The 20,333-nt window shown below is 45.3% G+C and overlaps 1 protein-coding gene across 1 annotated transcript in view; it reads right to left on the bottom strand.

Annotated features, from left to right (window-relative positions):
• SEL1L3 (SEL1L family member 3) overlaps positions 1–20,333 on the bottom strand; it is a 117,420-nt gene that overhangs the window by 95,592 nt on the left and 1,495 nt on the right. The window contains exon 2 of the mRNA XM_008017714.3: positions 5,589–6,159. Within this exon, the coding sequence (XP_008015905.3) occupies positions 5,589–6,159 (571 nt within the window). The remainder of the gene's footprint in view (positions 1–5,588; positions 6,160–20,333) is intronic.

The following is a 20,333-nucleotide window of genomic DNA, read 5'->3' as shown; positions in this document are numbered from 1 at the left end:
ATATTGGGCAAATTAAATTAAGTAACAATGGGCCAGACACTATAGTTCACCCAGCACTTTGTAATCCCAGCACTTTGGGGGCCGATGCAGGCAGATCACTTGAGGACAGGAGTTTGAGACCAGTCTGGCCAACATAGCGAAACACTGTCTCTACTGAAAATACAAAAATTAGCTGGGCATGGTGGCACACATCTGTAACACCAACTACTCAGGAGGTTGAGGCAAGAGAATCGCATGAACCCGGGAGGCAGAGCTGAGATCGCACCACTGCACTCCAGCCTGGATGACAGAGCAAGACTCTGTCTCAAAAAAAAAAAAAAAAATTAGATAACCAGGTAAACCATATAAAGCACTTTGACAGTGCCTGGCACATAGCAAATGCTCAGTAGCAGTAAGTGACTGTAACTATTGGTAGCCACGTTAAAGAGAGTGGCTTTGTCCTCTTCTTTGAGCCTTCACACTCAGTAAAGAAATTGATCCATAATAGGTGCTCAATCTTTGTTTAATTGAATGAATCATGATACATGTCATAGGAGCAGTACCAATAGAGCATTCTGATGGCCAGCAGTTAGGAAGTTAATTTCTGGTTGTGGAAATTAAAAAAAAACTCAACAAAACTTCAGGGTAGGGGCTAGAAAAGTGTTAGAAATTTGAGCCAGTTGTTGAAATAGGGGCATGATTTTGCCAAGCAGGCATGGAAGGTGGCAGTGGGGGGAGGTGTTGCTTCGTGGGCTGGGGGAGTCGGGGCGGAACAGGAACTATACTAGGGGAAAGAAACTGCTTTAGCAAAGACATAGGGGTGGGGAATCAAAGACTTAAACCACAAAGGGGAAGCTGAGCTTACCTGTGGCTGCAAAGGAGAATCCCTGAACAGGAGAAGCCTGCAGACTTAACTAGCACAGCCCCGGTGGGTTTGTCTGGGAAGCTGCAGAGTGTGTGCAGTGGCCCTAGGGAAGGAGCACAGCCACCCCCACCCCCACACACTCCCTCTTGTGGCAACACAGCCCTGCAAGGGCTTCCCCCTTGGCTAAGAGCATTCATTCAATCAACAAATAGTCATGAGTGCAGGGCTCTATGCTCAGCATCAGAACAAAGCAAACAAGTCCCCTGGCCTCGTGGAGCTTGTGCTCCAGTGTGGACCAGGCAATAGGCACATAGGCAACTAAAGATATTCACTGAAACCATCCAGTGGTGATCAGGCTAGGAAGGAAAATGAAGGTGGACAATGACAGGCAGGGCGGTGGGGGTGGGCCTGCTGTCTTAGATAAGGTGGCTGGGGGAGCCATCTTGAGGAGATGGCATTGGAGCAGAGGGGTGAGTGAGGTAAGGAAGTGGCCATGTGGTGATCTGGGAGAAGAGCACTTAGGTGGAGGGAGCAGTCACACACATGTCCCAAAGTAAGAATGAACTCGGTATGCTGCAGGAGAAGCAAGGAGGCCTCCTGTTGCTGGAAGCAGTCAGGAAGGGTGTGCATGGTGGGACATGAGGCTGCAAGGGGACAGGGACAGAGTCCCACAGAGTAAGGGGCATGGGTTGATCTTAACTGGGATCAGTGGGCAATGGGAGGAACTGGGGGGTTTAATCAGGGAGTGATGCGATCAGCTTGCACTGGCTGCTGGTGGGGGGCCAAGAGGGTATGATGGGCAAAACTGGGGGGCCACTTGCAGGCAGTGCCAGGAGTCCAGACAGGAGGATGACGGCTTAGACCACGACGACGGCACTCCATGTGGTGAGAAATGCAAGAAAGGACTCAATATGTGACACATACAGTCAGCACTAGGTGACTCTCAAAATAGAGTATGACAGGAAGAGAAGTCCAGGTGGGTCCCCAGGTCTGGGGCCCAAGTCACCAGCCTGCATGGCTGATTCCTTTCTTTCCGTGACTCCAGTGTGAGTCAGTCACACATGTGATTTGGGAGGGACACCAGAAATGCCCAGTCCCTTCCCTCAAGGAAATAAGCCACACTAGGTAGATTCACAGTCTGCCTATGGCTACGTATGCCCCCCACACCCAGGATGCAGCAGCAACAGGTGCACCGGGGGCACGTGGTCGAGTCGTGGCACACACATGTTCCCAATGGCCACTGACTTCTCATCCGGGTCAGGTTTTCCCTGCAGGGCTGGGTAAACATCTGCTGCATCTCCACCAAACATCAGCCTCATGGCCTGGCCGGGTCTGGCCTGGCAAAGGAGATAAGCTGCTGAAAGCCATGTCTGGACACACGCAGCCCTCACCTCGGGAGCCTCGGCAAAGCCAGTGGTGGAGGTCCTCCAAGCACACTTTCAGAACACCAGGGCACAGGGACTTTGACTCTTTTTATACATGAAAAGGAAAATGAAAGCAAGTCAGGGAGTACTTCAGTTCAGAGGCAGGGCCATCGTAGGACACCAGGCACTTGACACAGAAAGCCTTCCCTGAAACCCCACATCAGTGCTGGCTGAGACAGGGACCATACATGACAGGCCCCCTGTGGCTCAGATCGGAGCCTCACTAATGCCATCTTGTTCTGACTTGATTCTTGTTCATCAAGAAGCCCCTGCTAAAAAACAAACCAGAGGCCTGGCCCCCTTCCATCCCCACAGCCCAGATCTGGAACAAAGGTCATAGATGTTTTCCATGGGGCCACTGCAGACGCTCTTGTGACCCGTCTTTTGAAGAAGGAAGAATGTGTGCCCCTTTTTCGGTAAACAAATCACAGCCTTGTGATCAGAGCTTATTTTGAGGGTGCATGGAGCTCCCCACCATTTTCAGTGACTTTAACTCTTGGGAAAGGGTTTTCTCTGCATTATGGTTTAATTCTCACTCCTGAGGTAATGCTCTGAAGCAGGTGAGGAGAAAAACCCCACTGTGCTGTTCCCAAGCCTTGTGAATATGAGAAGAAACAACAAAAGAAGGAAAAGACGTTTCACATTTTAAGGGCATATTCAGGCACACTAAGAACTGAGCCAGTTCGTTAAATGATTTCATTTGGAAACTTCCAGCTTGCAATTCAGTCATTCTTCAATGAGAAATACATGATGTGTCAAATATGAAATGGAATCATTAATCCCTGCCAAAGTCAGAGGTACAGCAAACTGTGGCTGTGTGTGCCCCATGCTCTCTTCCCCTTAACAAATTAGGTAGCCCTGTGCAAGGTATTCCAGACAGATGCCTGCATGGGGCTCTGCCTGGAAGAGGGAGGCACACTGATCATCAAAATGATTGACTTGACTGCTTTCAGACATTTAACTACCCACCCCACCCTCCCCGCTATGTGCACACACGCAGAAAGGGAATTTGCTTTCATCTCCTAGATATCTTTTCATTTAAAGCACCACACAAACGCAGAATAAGCCAGACAGACAGGGCTATTAAAACGTAGGTTAAAATTGTATAGATCTACACAAACACAGGAGCCCCTGTAAAAAATGGTAAAATCTGAATAAGGTCTTGGAGTCCAGTTAACAGTATTAGATCAGCATTACTTCCCCAGTTTTGATTTTGCACTGTAGATATGGAAAATGAGGAAGCTGGGGTGAGGACACACAGGGGACTCTGTAGCCTTTGCAACTTTCTGTGAATCTGTAATTATTTCAAAATAGTTTTAATCTAGCACTTTGGAAGGCCAAGGCGGGAGGATTGCTTGAGCCTAGGAGTTGAAGACCAGCCTGGGCAACATAGGAAGACCCCATCTCTACAAAAAAATTTAAAAATCAGCTGGGTGTGGTGGTGCATGCCTGTGGTCCCAGCTACTCGGGAGGCTGAGGTAGGAGGATTGCTTGAGCCCAGGATGTTGAGGCTATAGTGAGTTATGATCATGCCACTGCACTCCAGCTTGGGTAACAGAGTGAAATCCTGTCTCAAAACAAGAAAAAGTTTTGGAATATGTCATGTGTGCCAGTTCTAGGGTAAGTGGCCTCTGAGCAGCTATCACGTATGGTGACACAAGTCCTTTCAGTTTTCATTTGATGCAGAGCTGTTTTGGGACAGTACCAAGAAATTGCCATAGCCATTATTTCCGCAAAGAGAGCCCACCAGAAATCCCATTCCAGAGGTGACAAGAAGTTGATTGCTAGAGGAAAAACTTAGAGAGCATGTCCTTAAGTCCCCTTGTCCTACACCCGTCCTGTTGAAGTTGAGCTGTCAGGCACTTCCTGCGGAAGGGTCTGTTGCCACAAGCCCATGGATGTCCTCTGCCTGCCAAGCCTGGCTGGGAGTCGGGTCACCGGAACCTTAGCAATCCTAAGTCCAACCAGCTCTGTCCCTGGCCTGCAGGTTCTCAAGTTTTAGGTTGCATCAGAGTCGTGAGGAAGGTGTTTAAAATGCCGATTCCAGGCCTTCCTCCACCCCCGCAGATCCCAACTAAGTAGATGAAGGACGGGGCCTAGGAATTTGCATTTGCAACAAACATTTGTGATTCTGTCATAGGTGGTCCTAGGGCCACAGTTGAGGAAACAGCTGTGGAGGGCTCCCCACTGAGGGGGCAGAAGAAGAGCTGGCAGGCACTCGGCATTCACAGAGCAAGGCGCTCCTTGCACAATGGAGAGAACTTCAGAGTGCCGCCTCTCAGCACACACCTGAGATCTCCAGTCCCAGGGCTTCACAAAGGCTGCAGAAGGGCCTGGGAGCCTCCAGGATTGGTCCTGCTAAGGTTGTGACCATGTGGCAATTAGGATAAAACACAGAGTGTGGACTATATCATCATCACAGCTTCTCACTGAGAGCTGATGATGTGCTAAGCAATCACATCTCATTTAGTCCTCACAGTACTGCTCTGAAGGAACTGTTTATTATCCCCATTTTACAGATAGGAAAACTGAGGCTCAGAGAGTTCCAAGGTTACAGAGATAGAAAGTGGCAGGGCAGGAATCCTGCCCAGCCAGAGGTTACCATTCTGTAATACAACCTCCCTTTCCGTCGGAAGGGTTCCTTTAGGTTCACATCTCCTCCAGGATAAAACACTCTGCTTAAAAATAATAGAGGCCGGATATAGTGTCTCACACCTGTAATTCTAGCACTTTGGGAGGCAGAGGCAGGCAGATCGCCTGAGGTCAGGAGTTTGAGACCAGCCTGGCCAACATGATGAAACTCCATCTATACTAAAAATACAAAAATTAGCCCGGCATGGTGGCGGGCACCTGTAATCCCAGCTACTCAGGAGGCTGAGGCAGGAGAATTGCTTGAACTCGGGAGGCAGAGGTTGCAGTCCACCGAGCGAGGGCAACAGAACAAAACTCTGTCTCAAAAAAAAAAAAAAGGAAATTTATAGGGCTTGCGGGGAATGGGAAAATTTTCCCAATTCTTGTTTCGGTGGCATGAATACTCCTTTCCAGCTTAAAGCAGATCTAACCCTCTCAAAGTCCTCTTCCTCAGCTCCTTTGTTCTGCTCTTTCATCTTTTGTCCTGCTCTCTACTAATCTTTCTCCTCTCTTCCCATTTTAATTTTTCTCCTTTTGTCTTCAGACTTCAAAGTTACAGACTCAATGTGTCCCTCCATTTTCCCTGTATCCCCCATCACTAATAGAAGAGTTTTCTCCTGCCGTTCGCTCATGATACAGGCTATCTGAAAAAAATGAGAATTAGGTTCCTAGCAAGAGAGATGACCTACCATTTTCCAGAGGACACTGTGGAATCCTGTTTGCCTGAAGGTTCCAAATATAACCCATGTTCCACTCAAGGCACACTTGATGATCTTTGAAAGGGCGTTCAAAAGGTGGGATGGTCTGCAGGAGGGTATAATTCTTTGCTACAGCATGGAGCAAGTTTTCCTCCCATTTAACATTCCAGTCTCCGCCACTGTATTTGTGAGTAATCCAGGCGCGTACTATCACTGCAGATACAGAGATGGAATGTCTGATGAAATAATCATCTCTGTAAACCATAATGCTTGGAAATTTCACATGTACTATTTGTGTCCTGCTGGTGTGAAGATGTTTCTCATTCTTCCACCTTTTTTTGTACACGGGAATGCTACTTCTGAACTCGGATGAAACAACTGCTTCCAAATTGACAACACAAGGCTGAGAGCATAAATACTCAACCGAGACTTCAGAAACGTTGCGAACATTTCCTTCAAAGACAGTGAAATAAATAAAGTCTTTGTAAGCCACGGTCTGCTCAGCTTTGGGTATCACTGATGTCGTCAGGGAAGTCTGCCTACCCAAAGACGGTACAACATTCTGAAAAAAAGAAAAAGAAAGTTAGCAATACAGAAAGTTTAAAAATCGTCATCATAACAGATACGTGAATCATTATTTTCCTGGGATAAAAAATATCAGTCTCTATAAAGCAATGAATGAATGCAGGAGATAAAAGATGTCAAAACCACTACTGAAGAATTGGGGAAAAACCAACACACAAATACAATGGAAGATGAGGTCACATTAAACTCTCTCCCCAGACCCAGTAACATCTGCTGATCAGAATGTGACTGTCACATCTACGTGGCAATAATTCTAGAGTTGGTTTTCAAAGGCAGAAGCTGGTTCACAACAAACCCAGTAGCAATGGAACCTGCCTTAGAATAAAACAGAGACAACACAGCTTCAGACATTTTCAAACCATTGTCCTGACTTTAAGTGGTGGGTCCGACAGTACCAAGTCAAAGGGTGGCAAAAAAGTGTAAAGTGCACCCTCAAGGGAACATAACAGGGATGCCACGCTGGCCCCTTTTTCTCCCATAAGTTTGAAGCCAGGGCAAGCCTGCGTGATATATGGACAGGCGAGAGGCTTCTATTGCTCCTGGTCACACACAAGCAAGCTCAGACGATGGGCTGTGTTGTCCAATTCTTTCACCATAGATGATGCTACATGCACCAAGAAAGATTTTAGCTGAATGTTTATCTGGTCATGAAATCGAGGCAAGGTTTTGAGCATGAGGTGCTGATATATGAATGCTAAGAGCTCTCCTAAATATGACTTTGTGATTCAGGTATCCAAAACACGATAGAAAAAGGTCACTTTGGACCACTGCATATCCATTAGGGTGGCTATTATAAAACACACACACACACACAGAAAATAACAAGTGTTGGTAAAGATGTGGAGAATCTGGAACCCTTAGGCACTCTTAGTGAGAATGTAAAATGGTGCAGCTACTATGGAAAGCAGTATAGCAGTTCCTCAAATAAATTAAACATAGTATGATCATATGATCAGGCCGGGCGTGGTGGCTCATGCCTGTAATCCCAGAACTTTGGGAGGCTGAGGTGGGTGGATCACCTGAGGTCAGGAGTTCAAGACCAGCCTGGTAAACATGATGAAACCCTGTCTCTACTAATAATACAAAAATCAGCCAGGCATGGTGGTGCGCACCTGTAATTCCAGCTATTTGGGAGGCTGAGGCAGGAGAATTGCTTGAACCTGGGAGGTGGAGGTTGCAGTGAGCCAAGATCACGCCACTGCACTCTAGCCTGGGGAACAGAGCGAGACTGCATCTCAAAAAAGAATTATGATATGATCAGATCCAGCAATTCCACTTCTGGATATACACCCCAAAAATTTAAAGCAAAGACTTGAAGAGATCTATTTGTACACTCATGTTCATAACGGCATTACTCACACTAGCCAAAAGCAACCCCAAGGGTCCATTCATGGATGAATGGGTAGAAAAAATGTGGTATATACGTGGGATGGAATATTATTCAGCCCATAGAAGGGAATGAAATTCTGATATATGCTGTAAAATGGATGAACTTTGAGGACGTGATGCTAAGTAAAACAAGCTAGACACAAAAGAACAGATATTATATCATCCACCTACATGAAGTGCCTAGAGTAGTCAAACTCACAGAGAGAGAAGGTACAATAGAGGTTACCAGGGTCTAAGGGAAGAGGAGATTGAGGAGTTAGGATGTAATGGGTCTAGAGATTCAGTTTGGGACGATGAAATAGTGTGGAGATAGAAAGTGGTGCTGGTTGCACAATAATGGGAATGTCCTTAACACTGCTGATCTACATACACTTACAAATGATTAAAATGGTATATTTTAATGCATGCATATTTTTACCACAATTTAAAAGAAAAAAGTCACTTTGGTCTCCTCTGAGGAAAGAAATAAAAACTCTTTTTTTCAATTCTGACTTAGAACTGTGGGAGAGGCAAAGATGGACAAGACATGAAATTCGGTATCAGGGAATCATGTCTATAAATAAGGGCAATACAGGCAAAACGTGGTCAGTGTTCCCACCAAACTGTAAACAAGCCCAAGGGTGCACAGCACTGGGAGAGAATAATTCTAACTGGAAGGTCTGGGATAGGCTTTATGGAAGCAATGGTATCTCAGTTGGGCTTTGAGGGATGAAAAGAAGTTCTTCAGGTAGGGAGACAAGGCAAAGGCACTGCAAAGGGTGTGAACAGCATAAGCCGGGCAAGAGGCAGGGGAATGCAGGTATATTTAGGGAATAGAAAGTAGTTATGTGAACACGCAGGTATGAGGTTGAAAAGAAAAGTAGAGGCCGGGCGCGGTGGCTCAAGCCTGTAATCCCAGCACTTTGGGAGGCCGAGACGGGCGGATCACGAGGTCAGGAGATCGAGACCATCCTGGCTAACACGGTGAAACCCCGTCTCTACTAAAAATACAAAAAAAAACTAGCCGGGCGTAGTGGCGGGCGCCTGTAGTCCCAGCTACTCAGGAGGCTGAGGCAGGAGAATGGCGTGAACCCGGGAGGCGGAGCTTGCAGTGAGCTGAGATCTGGCCACTGCACTCCACCCTGGGCGACAGAGCAAGACTCTCTCTCAAAAAAAAAAAAAAAAAAAAAAAAAAGAAAAGTAGAGTTTGGCCCTGGAGAACACTGAGTCCCAGCCCAAGGAATGTGAACTTTTATTCTACTGACAGCAAAGAATCAACAAAGGTTTCTGTACAAGGGGGTGGTGTCTCCTTTTAAAGCAACTGATAGTCAATGTCAATTAGAAACAAGGCTAACAATTCATACAAAAATGAGCAAACGACATAGTTAATCAACAGGTAAATGCTCATTCACAGTAAGATAAATGCAAACTGAAACTGCGCCGAGATACCATTACCTACTAGATTTGCAAAGATCAAAAAGTCAGATAACGCATTGTACTGACCAGAGTGTAGGAAGCATGCCCTCTTATGTATTGCTGGTGGCAGTAATCTCTAATCTCTATGAGGCCAATCAAGTAATACCTACTAAAGTTATAAATGCACTCACCCTCTGCACCAACAATCTCACTTCTAGGAGTTTAACCTACAAATACACTCAAAGTTGTGCAAAATGATGTTTGTGTAGATTTTCACTTCAGTACAGTTTGTAATTGCAGGACATAGGGAGCCTAAATAACCATCAAGAGGGAGCTGGTTAAATAAAAAGAGTACATCCACTCGTAGAGTACTACACAGCTATTAAAAGGAAGAAGCTCTTCACGTACAGATAACGGAATGATCTCAAAGGGTTTTGTGTCTGTTTTTTGTTTGTTTGTTTTTGAATTTTCAGGATTTTCTTTTTTTTGAGATGGAGTCTCACTCTGTCACCCAGGCTGGAGTGCAGTGACACAATCTCAGTTCACTGCAACCTCTGCCTCCCGGGTTCAAGTGATTGTCCTGCCTCAGCCTCCCAAGTAGCTGGGATTACAGACACCTGCCACTATACCTGGCTAATTTTTGTATTTTTAGTAGAGATGGGGTTTCACCAAGTTGGCCAGGCTGCTCTCCAACTTCTGACCTCAGGTAATCCACCTATCTCGGCCTCCCAAAGTGCTGGGATTACAGGCGTGAGTCACCGCTCCCAGCCCAGGTTTTGAAATTCCAGGTTTGCTGGAATGTGATTCACACCACACAATTCACACATTGAAAGTGTAAGTTGCAATGTTTTCTAGTAGATTTATAGTTAGTCAACAATCAATCATTACAACAATCAATTTTCAAACATTTCATTGCCCCAAAATGAAACCCAGTACCCACTGGCAGTCACTTCCCATTTTTTTGCTTGCTTTTTAAAAACAGATTCAGAAATACCATTTGGATTAAATACACACACACACCACACACACATATATATGTACATGTGCATATTCACTTGAATACACATATCACTGGTTGCTTACACAGACAAGAATGAGGTGACCAGGAGACAGCATAAAAGAGAGAGATGCGCCGGGCGCGGTGGCTCACACCTGTAATCCCAGCACTTTGGGAGGCCAAGGCCGGTGGATCATGAGGTCAGGAGATCGAGACCATCCTGGCTAACACAGTGAAACCCCAACTCTACTAAAAATACAAAAAATTAGCCGGGCGTGGTGGCGGGTGCCTGTAGTCCCAGCTACTCGGGAGGCTGAGGCAGGAGAATGGCATGAACCCAGGAGGCGGAGCTTGCAGTGAGCCAAGATCATGACACTGCACTCAAGCCTAGGTGACAGAGCGAGACTCCGTCTCAAAAAAAAAAAAAAAAAGAGGGGGAGAGAGAGAGAGAGAGATGCACTGTATATCCTTCCCTAACTTTTGAATTGTGTACTACACAATTTTTTTTTTTAAGTAGGTGAGGAGAAAGCAACTGTCCTAAAAGGTCAAAGTGGGCTAGGCGTGGTGGCTCACACCAGTAATCCCAGCACTTTGAGAGGCTGAGGTGGGTGGTTCACGATGTCAAGAGATTGAGACCATCCTGGCCAACATGGTGAAACCCCGTCTCTCAAAAAATACAAATATTAGCCGGGCGTGGTGGCACATGTCTGTAGTCCCAGCTACTCGGGAGGCTGAGGCAGGAGAATCGCTTGAACCCGGGAGGCAGAGCTTGCAGTGAGCCGATATCGTGCCACTGCATTCCAGCCTGAGTGAGACTCTGTCTCAAAAAAAAAAAGGGTCACAGTGGAAACTGTGTCTTCTGCAAATGGCAGAGAGAATAGGAGAAGGGCTGGCAATTCCTTTTGACCAGTCATGGGAAACCTGTGGGAAGAGATATATAAAGAAGGGGGTACAGTGCAAACTGTCCGTGCCACCCCCCCCAGGAGAGGTTTAATTGTTTTATGTTCTCATTCATACTGCCAGCTTACAGGGAAGAAACACATATAAAAACCATCTCATAATTAGAAGCAGAGAACGTTACAATGGATGAGTCTGGTGACAAGCCAGTCTACTCTCTTATTCTGCAGATAAGAAAATGACAATCAAGAGGTGACATTCTCCGACACCACCCAGCTGGTGGGTTAGCAAAGGCAAGCCTAGAAACCTGGCTCCTCTTCTAGCCGCCCGCCCACTCCCACCTTCCCCACGCCATAGCAAATGATATCAGTGGTGACTAATGGTTACCATTCCGTGGCCGCCTGGGAACTCTAGGCTAAATTCTGCTTCCACATGAACAGGGATGCACCCAGCATTTGTCCATGAACACTGGTTTATTCATTCAGCCAGATGTGCCAAGATGTCGCCCCTATCCTCAAGATGCAAATCACAGTGTTAAGTCCACAACAGAGTTTCACCCAGGGCCAGAGATCACTGGTGCTGGTGGAAACGGAATCAGCCGATGGGTGACCAACACGCCTTATTCCAAAGCAATGCCCCGAATGTTTGCCTCACTAATCCCACAAATAAGTCAAATGTCAAATAAGACATTTGCTTATTTTGTGAGACAAAAGGCAGCCCAGCGCCCAGGACATGCAGAGGTGGATTAAATATCACACTTTCTTTTTTCCCAAAGAATGACTTGAAACCTCTTCCTCGTATACCTTAAAAACTCACCCAGGCTCAGCTCTCCCACTGACATTTTTCTGAGTGGGGATGGGGGGTGTCAGATTTTTAATGCTGATGGATGCTAGGACCTCCAGTGAAAACCTCTTTTAAACAGAATGCTTGGGGAAAGGCCATTTGATTTTACTAGAAAAGTGCAGTTCATAATAACCATGTTCATTATTTTACATCTCACTGCTAAAAGTGCACCAGTCCACTTTTCTTTATTAATTAGCACAGCACCCTGAGCATGGTTTCAGTTTTGTTTGATGGTCCATGCTTATAACATTGTGGATAATGGAGGTATATACAAGCCGGGTGCTGTGGCTCATGCTGGTAATCCCAGTGCTTTGGGAGGTCAAGGCAGCAAGATCACTTGAGCCTCAAAATTCAAGGTTACAGTGAGCTATGATAGTGCCAATCCACTCCAGCCTGGGCAATAGAGTAAGGCCCTGTCCCTCTAAAAATAAAAATAAGAAGGCATATACACACTTCACCACGTACTCTCCACAGAGCTGTCCCTTCAAATTCTGTTTCAAAAAAACTCTCCATATACTCATTTGAAGATTATTTCATTTTCACCTGTTTCAAAGTCTCAGGTACAGTAAAAGTTACCTCAAGGTATATAGGTGCTATATATATGTTATTCAACATGGTAGTCACAGGTCATATTAAGCACTTGTAATGTGGCTGGTCTGATTTGAGATGTGCTGTAAGTGTAAATATATACATTGAATTTCAAAGCCTTCGTATAAAAAAAAGGGCTGCAAAATACTTCATTAATAATTTTTATATTAATTATATGTTGACAATATTTGGACACACTGAATTAAATAAAATATATTAATATTCATTATGCCTGCTCTCCTTACTTTTTTTTTTTTTTTTGAGATGAAGTCTCGCCCTCTCATCCAGGCTGGAGTACAATGGGGCAATCTTGGCTCATTGCAATCTCTGCCTCCCGGGTTCTAGCGATTCTCCTGCCTCAGTCTCCTGAGCAGCTGAGATCACAGGCATGTGCCACCACGCCCGGCTAATTTTTGTATTTTTAGTAGAGACAGGGTTTTGCCATGTTGGCCAGGCTGGTCTCGAACTCATGACCTCAGGTGATCCACGTGCCTCGGCCTCCTAAAGTGTTGGGATTACAGGCGTGAGCCACTGTGCTCAGCTTCTCTTTACTTTTTTAACATAGCTACTAGAGAATTTAAAATTATATATGTGGCTTGAAATTTGTGGTTCATATTGTATTTCTCCTGGATAGTGCTATTCTAAATTTGAGGTCAGCTGAATTTCTTGGTTTAAAAAAAAAAAAAAAAGCCAGATGGTAAATATTTTAGGTTTTGCAGGGACACTTTGAAACAGCCATAGGGACAACACATAACTGAATGAGTATGGCCATGGTCCCATACAACTTTTTTTACAGAAACAGGCGGCTGACTGGACAAGCCCACAGGCCTATAGTTTGCCAACTTCTTTTCTAAATTATCAAGCTTTTTTTTTTTTTTTGAGACTGAGTCTCGCTCTGTCACCCAGGCTTGAGTGCAATGGCACAATCTCAGCTCACTGCAACCTCTGCCTCCCAGGTTCAAGTGATTCTCGTACCTCAGCCTCCCAAGCACCTGGGACTACAGGCACGCACCACCACGCCAGGGTAATTTTTGTGTTTTTAGTAGAGACCGAGTTCCACCATGTTGGCCAGACTGGTCTCCAACTTCTGACCTCAGGGGATCCAACCACCTCGGCCTCCCAAAGTGCTGGGATTACAGCATGAGCCACAGTGCCCAGCCAATTATCAAGCTATTATCCCACATAGAGTTTTGAAGAACAAAAGGTGACAGAAGATATGCTTTGTTAGGAGTTGTCATATAGGAGAAACGGGGTGAATAGCGCAACAGGGCATCATTTCATATGTGTGTAGTTGATGGGACTTGATTCTGTATTTTCCTAAGGTTCCCTGGCAGAGAGTGTTGACATTTTGCTATTGTTTCTTTCAGAAAAGATCTAAGTCAGAGGATAACATGAAATTAATCTAGGCAAAGAGATCAAATTTCAAGGACTGAGATGGATTGTTTGACAAGTAGGAGAAGCTTGAATGACAGCTGGAGTACAAGAGAAGAGAAACTTCAGGGTGGGGCAACGTTTCCTTAAGTTAATGAGGGTGTGTTGGCCCCAAAGAGGGCCTCAAAATCACCCTACGTGGCTTGTGCAGAACATGGTCTAAACCCTCCAAGAAGGTGCTTTGAGGCACTTATGCAATGAAGGAAGCTGGCATCCAGTGGCTTGTAGCAGACCCTGTGGGCAGCTGATTCACCACGAGTCGTGGCTACCTCTGCTATGCACAAAACCAACACTGATTAGCAACACATCACACTCTAAATATTGATTAAGCTGAAGTTGACTTCCTGGCTCAAGTCATGTGTGTGGTTATAAGCTGTTTCCTGCCAGGAAAATAAGGCAATTAACTTGAAGAGTTCCAGCTACAGGCATGACACGTGTCCAGCCTTCATAGGTATTTTCACATGCCAGGTTGCATTAATACAAGCTGAAAATTTATCTGCATGTTCCTTTGTTTAGAAATTATGAGTTCAGAGTCTATGTCATTGTTATGTTTCCAGCTTCTAAGATAGAGTCTGACACACAGTAAGAATTTGGTAAGTGTTTCTTGCTGAAATAAAGCACTGGGGCTGGGTGCAGTGGCTCATGCCTGTAGTCCCAGCACTCTGGGAGGCTGAGGGGGGCGGATCACTTGAGGTCAGGAGTTTGAGACCAGCCTGGTCAACACGGTGAAACCCTGTCTCTGCTAAAAATACAAAACAAAATTAGCCAGGCGTGGTGGCAGGCACCTGTAATCCCAGCTACTCAGGAGGCTAAAGCAGGAGAATCACTTGAAACCGGGAGGCAAAGGTGGCAGTGAGACGAGATTGCACCACCGCACTCCAGCCTGGGCAACAGAGTGAGATTCCATCTCAGGGAAAAAGAAAAAAGCACTGGGTGTGAGCATTTCTGCCAGATGCCTCAGTGGCCCTGGGGGCACTTGCATATAAACCAAACGACTTGATCAGTTTTGAGTCTCCACTGCCTTTTTCTTATACTCTAAGTTCTCTTGTAAGGGGTCCCCATTGTTTCTCTGTTTTTCTCCCAGCCTCGTTAATTCCTTCCAAATAGCCCTTACCCTTTGGCATCTTATTGGTCCCTGGGGGTCAGGGCTTAGCTGGGGAACTGTGAGGTCAGGGAAGGTGGCACCTTGGCACCCACCTTACCCATTTGGGGCAAACTTCTCCCAGCTATTTTGTCCTTCTAGACCTTTCAGACAACTGCCCTACATTCTAGGACCGTTTCCATTTCTCCACACCAAAAATACGAATTAATTTTTTAAGATTTCTCATCCCTCGACCCTCTGCTGAGTTCCTGTTTATCTGGCAAGTTCATCTATGTCACTGTGATAATGAAAAAATACTGAGGTAATGTCATGTATCTGTATTTCTGTGCCGGCTTTGTGGAGATAATGCCTTAAAAGCACAGTCTAAAGGCACCACAACTCTAAGCAAGATATTTGGGGTGAAGAGGGGCATCTGTGTCCCTCAAATTATGCCATTTAGGCAGCTACAATAGATGTTCCACCTTGAAAGCAACATACTGATCCATTTTGCACACAACGGAGCTGGGTCCTGAAAGATGCTTGAGACCTCAAATATGTTTATACCAGATGTGAGCCCTCATCAAAGTCAGATTTGACAATGTCATGCACAGTCACAAAACATAGATTCTCTTATTTCTGTGTAAATGTGCATGTATTGTAAACTTTTTTTTAAAAAAAGAAAGAAATGGGCCAGTTAATGTGTGTTCATGATAGAAGACCCCAAATAGGAGATCTAAATGCATTGAATTCAGCCTGGGAATCCAGAAACAGATGAATTTATGTATCTTCTGGATGGAAAACAAAACTATCAATATGACCTAAACTTCTTTTAGGCTGACTGCATTTGATTCCTTTAAGCAAAATCAATAAGAAGAGATGCTGTTCACATCACCCTCCCTTGTTCCAAAGAGCTGAGGAAACTTGGCTTTGTTCTCCATCTGGTCTCCACTTGGTATTTAAGGAAGGGACAGAGAGATTGGGAAACTTTAAGTCGTTCACATCTTGCTACGAGTTCATTGGCACGTACACATGTCTGTGGGTGGGTACGATAAGAAAACAATAACTGTTTTTCTCATTCCTGACCATTCTGCCCCATTCTTTTCCTAAGAAAACTGTGGCTCAGGAGGGCTTCCTCTTCAAACTGGCTGGATCACATTTTCCCTAGGTCAAAAAGGTAAGCAAGCGTCTTGCCTTAAAGGGCCTATGTTTGTAATTTCTGCCTACCAGATATAAGCAAAAATTCTGTTTAAGTCAACAAAGCATGCAATTAAGCAAAATGAAAGATGATGTCAATACAGACTTCAAAATCAGCATGTGCTTAGGGAAGCATTTCCCAGTTGAGTATTGTTGCTTCCTAAGCCTGAGAGCTGGCCAGAGCCACACCATCACAGTCATGATCAATAATCCTGGTTGTGTAAGATTCTCCCCCATACTATTTAATATGCTGTTTCTTCCCAGCTCACATCACACCAAGCTACCTAAAGTTGGTTTGCGCTTATTTCATTGAGTACCTACGGTGTACTGGGCACTGGGACAGGTGTGTTAAACCTTTTTTCTCTCTGGCTTCTAACTTCCTCCTCTCACATGGGACCTCATAGACTTCTCCCTTCTAACCAATCCTCACAACAGCCCACAGGGGGAGACAGCATCCCCACTGGCACAGCTGAGGCAATGGAATGCCTTCAGAGAGGGTAAGTAACTTGCCCAAGGTCAACCAGCTACCAAAAAGCAGAACCAAAATTCAAATCCACATCAGCTGACTCCAAAGTCAGTGACGGTGTGCCTCTTGTCTTCTAACAACACCCATAGATGATGCCCTCAACTCACGCCCTTGCCTTTACACACCTGTCACTGCTTTCTGGCTACAGGGTTGGGGAATCTCACGACTTTCCTTATTCTCATCTTGAAAGTGTTGGAGCTAAAATGCCACCATGCTGCCATGCCTTGAGTTTGAAGAAGATAGATATTGCCTTAACCACAAACACACAAACGCCAGACTCAGCCAGTTCCCCAGTATAACTAAGCCCTTCTCCAGGTAGAGATGGGAAACAAGGCCTGCCAAGGCTGAATCCCATCAACCATTCCTCATGGGCTGCACATGCCTCCTGCCCCTCGACTCCTTTCTCAGGTGAATGGCATGAGCCAATAAACAAGGTAACTGAATTCACTTTAGGCTATTTACGGTCTACTCCAGTCTATCCGTCTTCCCAGAGAATTGCCTGGGTTATTCTCTCCTACCTGTCCTCTAGCTCTGACACTTTTGCCAACAGGCAGCCAGAAGAAATAGAAGGTAAGAGGCCAACACCATGGCTTGGGAGATTTTAGCAGCTCTGGTCAGGATGAATATGGAAGCTATTGGTTGATGTGAGGTTTGGGGATGATCTCTGTTTTCAAATATTCATAATCCCTCTCCCTCAGGCTGGATAATTGCAGATCTCTTTACCTCGTTTTGATCTTCTTATGCCCTGCATTGCACACATAGTGCGGGGTTAATGAATACTCTTAGATGGATGACCGAGGGTATGTGGTCACTTACAGAGAATCCTGTACGAGGCTCTGTCACAGCCACCGTCTGCTAACTGTCCCACATGTGTCTGTGTTGTTTTTTGTTGTTGTTGTTGTTTGTTTTTCCTTTTGAGGCAGAGTCTCGCTCTGTCTCCAGGCTGGAGCGCAGCGGCGTGATCTCGGCTCACTGTAACCTCCGCCTCCCAGGTTCAAGCGATTCTCCTGTCTCAGCCTCCCGAGTAGCTGGGATTACAGGTGCCCACCACCACACCCAGCTAGTTTTTGTATTTTTAGTAGAGATGGGGTTTCACCATGTTGGCCAGGATGGTCTCAATCTCCTGACCTCGTGATCCACCTGCCTTGGCCTCCCAAAGTGCTGGGATTACAGGCATAAGCCACCACGCCCGGCCTCTGTGCTGTTAATGTCCTCTTACTTCTTTGTCCTCAGTCTGATTGTCTAACAAGTGCAGATATCCACTCTGAACATTTCATCTCGACAGCTGACATCAATACTGGCCATCCTGAGATTTATCTTTTCATATAAGAAAATATTATACATTGGAGACCAGAGCTTAGAATGGACAAAATTGTCTTCTAGAAGTGCCACTATCACAGACAGGCAGCTGGGGCAGCCTCAGGCTGGTTCTAGCCAAGTTGGAAGAAGGTAAGAGTTAATGGCGTAAGAAAATAACAAGAGGGCCTGTTGGGCAGGGAAAGTTCTGCGTGGAGCACAGTACTCAGCACCCGCGACCTCAGTGGAAGCAATTTCATTATCCTTTGCTTTCGAGGCCCTCTCCCTCTCTGAGGAGGCTCTCTGCATCTTGACCTTTGGTGACCTCAGAATTTTCTGGCAGCCGCTGGAACCAGGGATCATCTTTTCAGAAATCTGTTTGGCATCGTTCCGTGACTTATCTTTCAGCCCTCATCACCATTATTCATGCTTTGGCAGTATCCTAGCTACAGACACAGTACTCTTCTTGAGCTGATACTGAAGGTTACTCCATCCCAGCCGATGGAGAAGGAAGGCGCCCACTCCTCAGGACCCTGACTCCAGGAAGCATGCTCCCTGTGAGGGCAGGTGCCTAAAGGCATCTATTCAGAAGCTGATCTCAACCTCCAGCCCTTGTGAACAGGCAAATAGGTGAAGATAACACAAAACAGGAACTGGTCCCCAAATCATAGGCAATTTGGCTTTGGAATGCATTCCAAGGCACATTTGCTGTACACTTGTATGCACATTCATCCAAACTCAAATGCTAAACTCCACCAGCTGCCTCTGGACTACATAAAACCCCCAAACCTTTATCTCTTCATTAACGATGGCAAATATTTTCTGGCTTTACCTTTCTTCCCCACTTTAACATCCTGCTTCTATTCTGTGGCCTGCACTTCCTGCTTTGTATATTTTAGATTACTTTAGACATGACCTCACATCCTGGCCAATTGCACAGTAGCTGCTAATTGCTAGAGCTTTGCTAATGGCCTGTACATCGATGAAGAATGAGTTACAAGCAGCAAAATCCAGAAGACAATAAGCTAGTGTGGATTAGAGCTGGGGCTCTGGAGGGAGACAGACTTGGGTTTCAAGCTCAGACTGTGTGGCCTGGGGCAACTAACTTAACCTCTCTGAATCTCTGTTATCTCGTCTAAATGGATATTATAACAGCTCCTACCTCACAGGGTTGTTGCTAAAATAAATACTGGATAATGCCTATAAACGACTTAGAACAATGCAAGCTATTGTTATTACCATGTAGGCTTTCAAATTATGAAAGAGCTTTCTTCCTCTAGAGTCTACATATTCCTGAGATCCTGCCGAGCTATTCTGCTCCATCTCTACCCTGCACCTGCCCAGCCCCATTCCCCTGACCAACCACTTCCTCCAGGTAGCATTCCTTGATTGAGCAAAATGCACACAATTATGCATTTGCATTTTCTCTCTATTGTTTTATGTTTTTCAAGGGTTTCATATGGGTATTTACATTTTCCCCAATTCACACACCAAGCTTCTCCAAGATCAAGAAGCCTTACCTTCAGCAGTATCTCAGGTAGTACAAACCCAAGAGCAACATCCCTAGTAAACAGCCAGATCTTCAGAACAAAATGTGGAGACTACCTTTTAAATTGGCCTTTTGCATCCTTTGCAAAATGGCTCTCTTATTTATCAAAGTCTCTCTTGTACAGTAAGCGTATCAGAAGTTCATCTGAAGGAAGTATACAGAGGCAGGAAGCACTGACATTTCCCCCCACCATGAGGTCCCCAAATCCATTCCTTCTCCATCTGCCAAGACATTCATCCATGCTCTAGTTATTTTCCACATCACAGTATTTTCTAAAATTACTCTTTCTGGAGCCCTTCCTCACCCCTTCACTATCTCACTTGAGTCTATCCATGGCACCATTTTTCCCCCTGTTCTCTTAATCCCCCTTGGTGCACACAGAACTTTCACATGAGCGATATTTGCTCCATCATCATCCGTCTCTATTCGCAGAGCCCACTTAGGCCCTCCAGCTTTGCTCTCCGGACTCTGACTTCCTGAACTGTGGTGAAGTAGTCCCCCTCCTTGCCAGGTCTTGAGATGTCCATGTGGAACTTTCCGGCCCGGCCCATTTGTACATGAATGTTTCACGCAACACTCTACAACATCACTTCTGCTTCTATGGGTAGCCAGCAGGGCCCTGTGTACAGGCATCATCTGTTTAAACTGAAATCTTGTCATTTGTCATGGCAGTTTTATTTATGATCCTGTGTGCTGTAACCTTGTGGCATAAATATTAAATAATAATATCTCTTGGGTTAAAAAAAAATCATTCATGTTAACTGACAACTTCTTATGAAAATATGAAGTAAGCCCAACCACACAATTTGGTATTGGCTCATTTTGAAATATGAGTAAAGGCACGGATTGCTCAACAGGTAGATGCACAGGCAGAATTATAATTTCCATTTTTACACCTTCTTGCTTCAAGAAATGAAACATTCAAGAAGTAAAAAACGTTAAAAGAAACGGGCTGGGTGGCAAAT

The sequence above is a fragment of the Chlorocebus sabaeus genome, chromosome 27 (assembly GCF_047675955.1).
Source record: "Chlorocebus sabaeus isolate Y175 chromosome 27, mChlSab1.0.hap1, whole genome shotgun sequence".
NCBI lineage: Eukaryota > Metazoa > Chordata > Mammalia > Primates > Cercopithecidae > Chlorocebus > Chlorocebus sabaeus.
The sequence above is the reverse complement of the archived record's forward strand: the minus strand, read 5'-3'. Positions and strand labels throughout refer to the sequence as shown.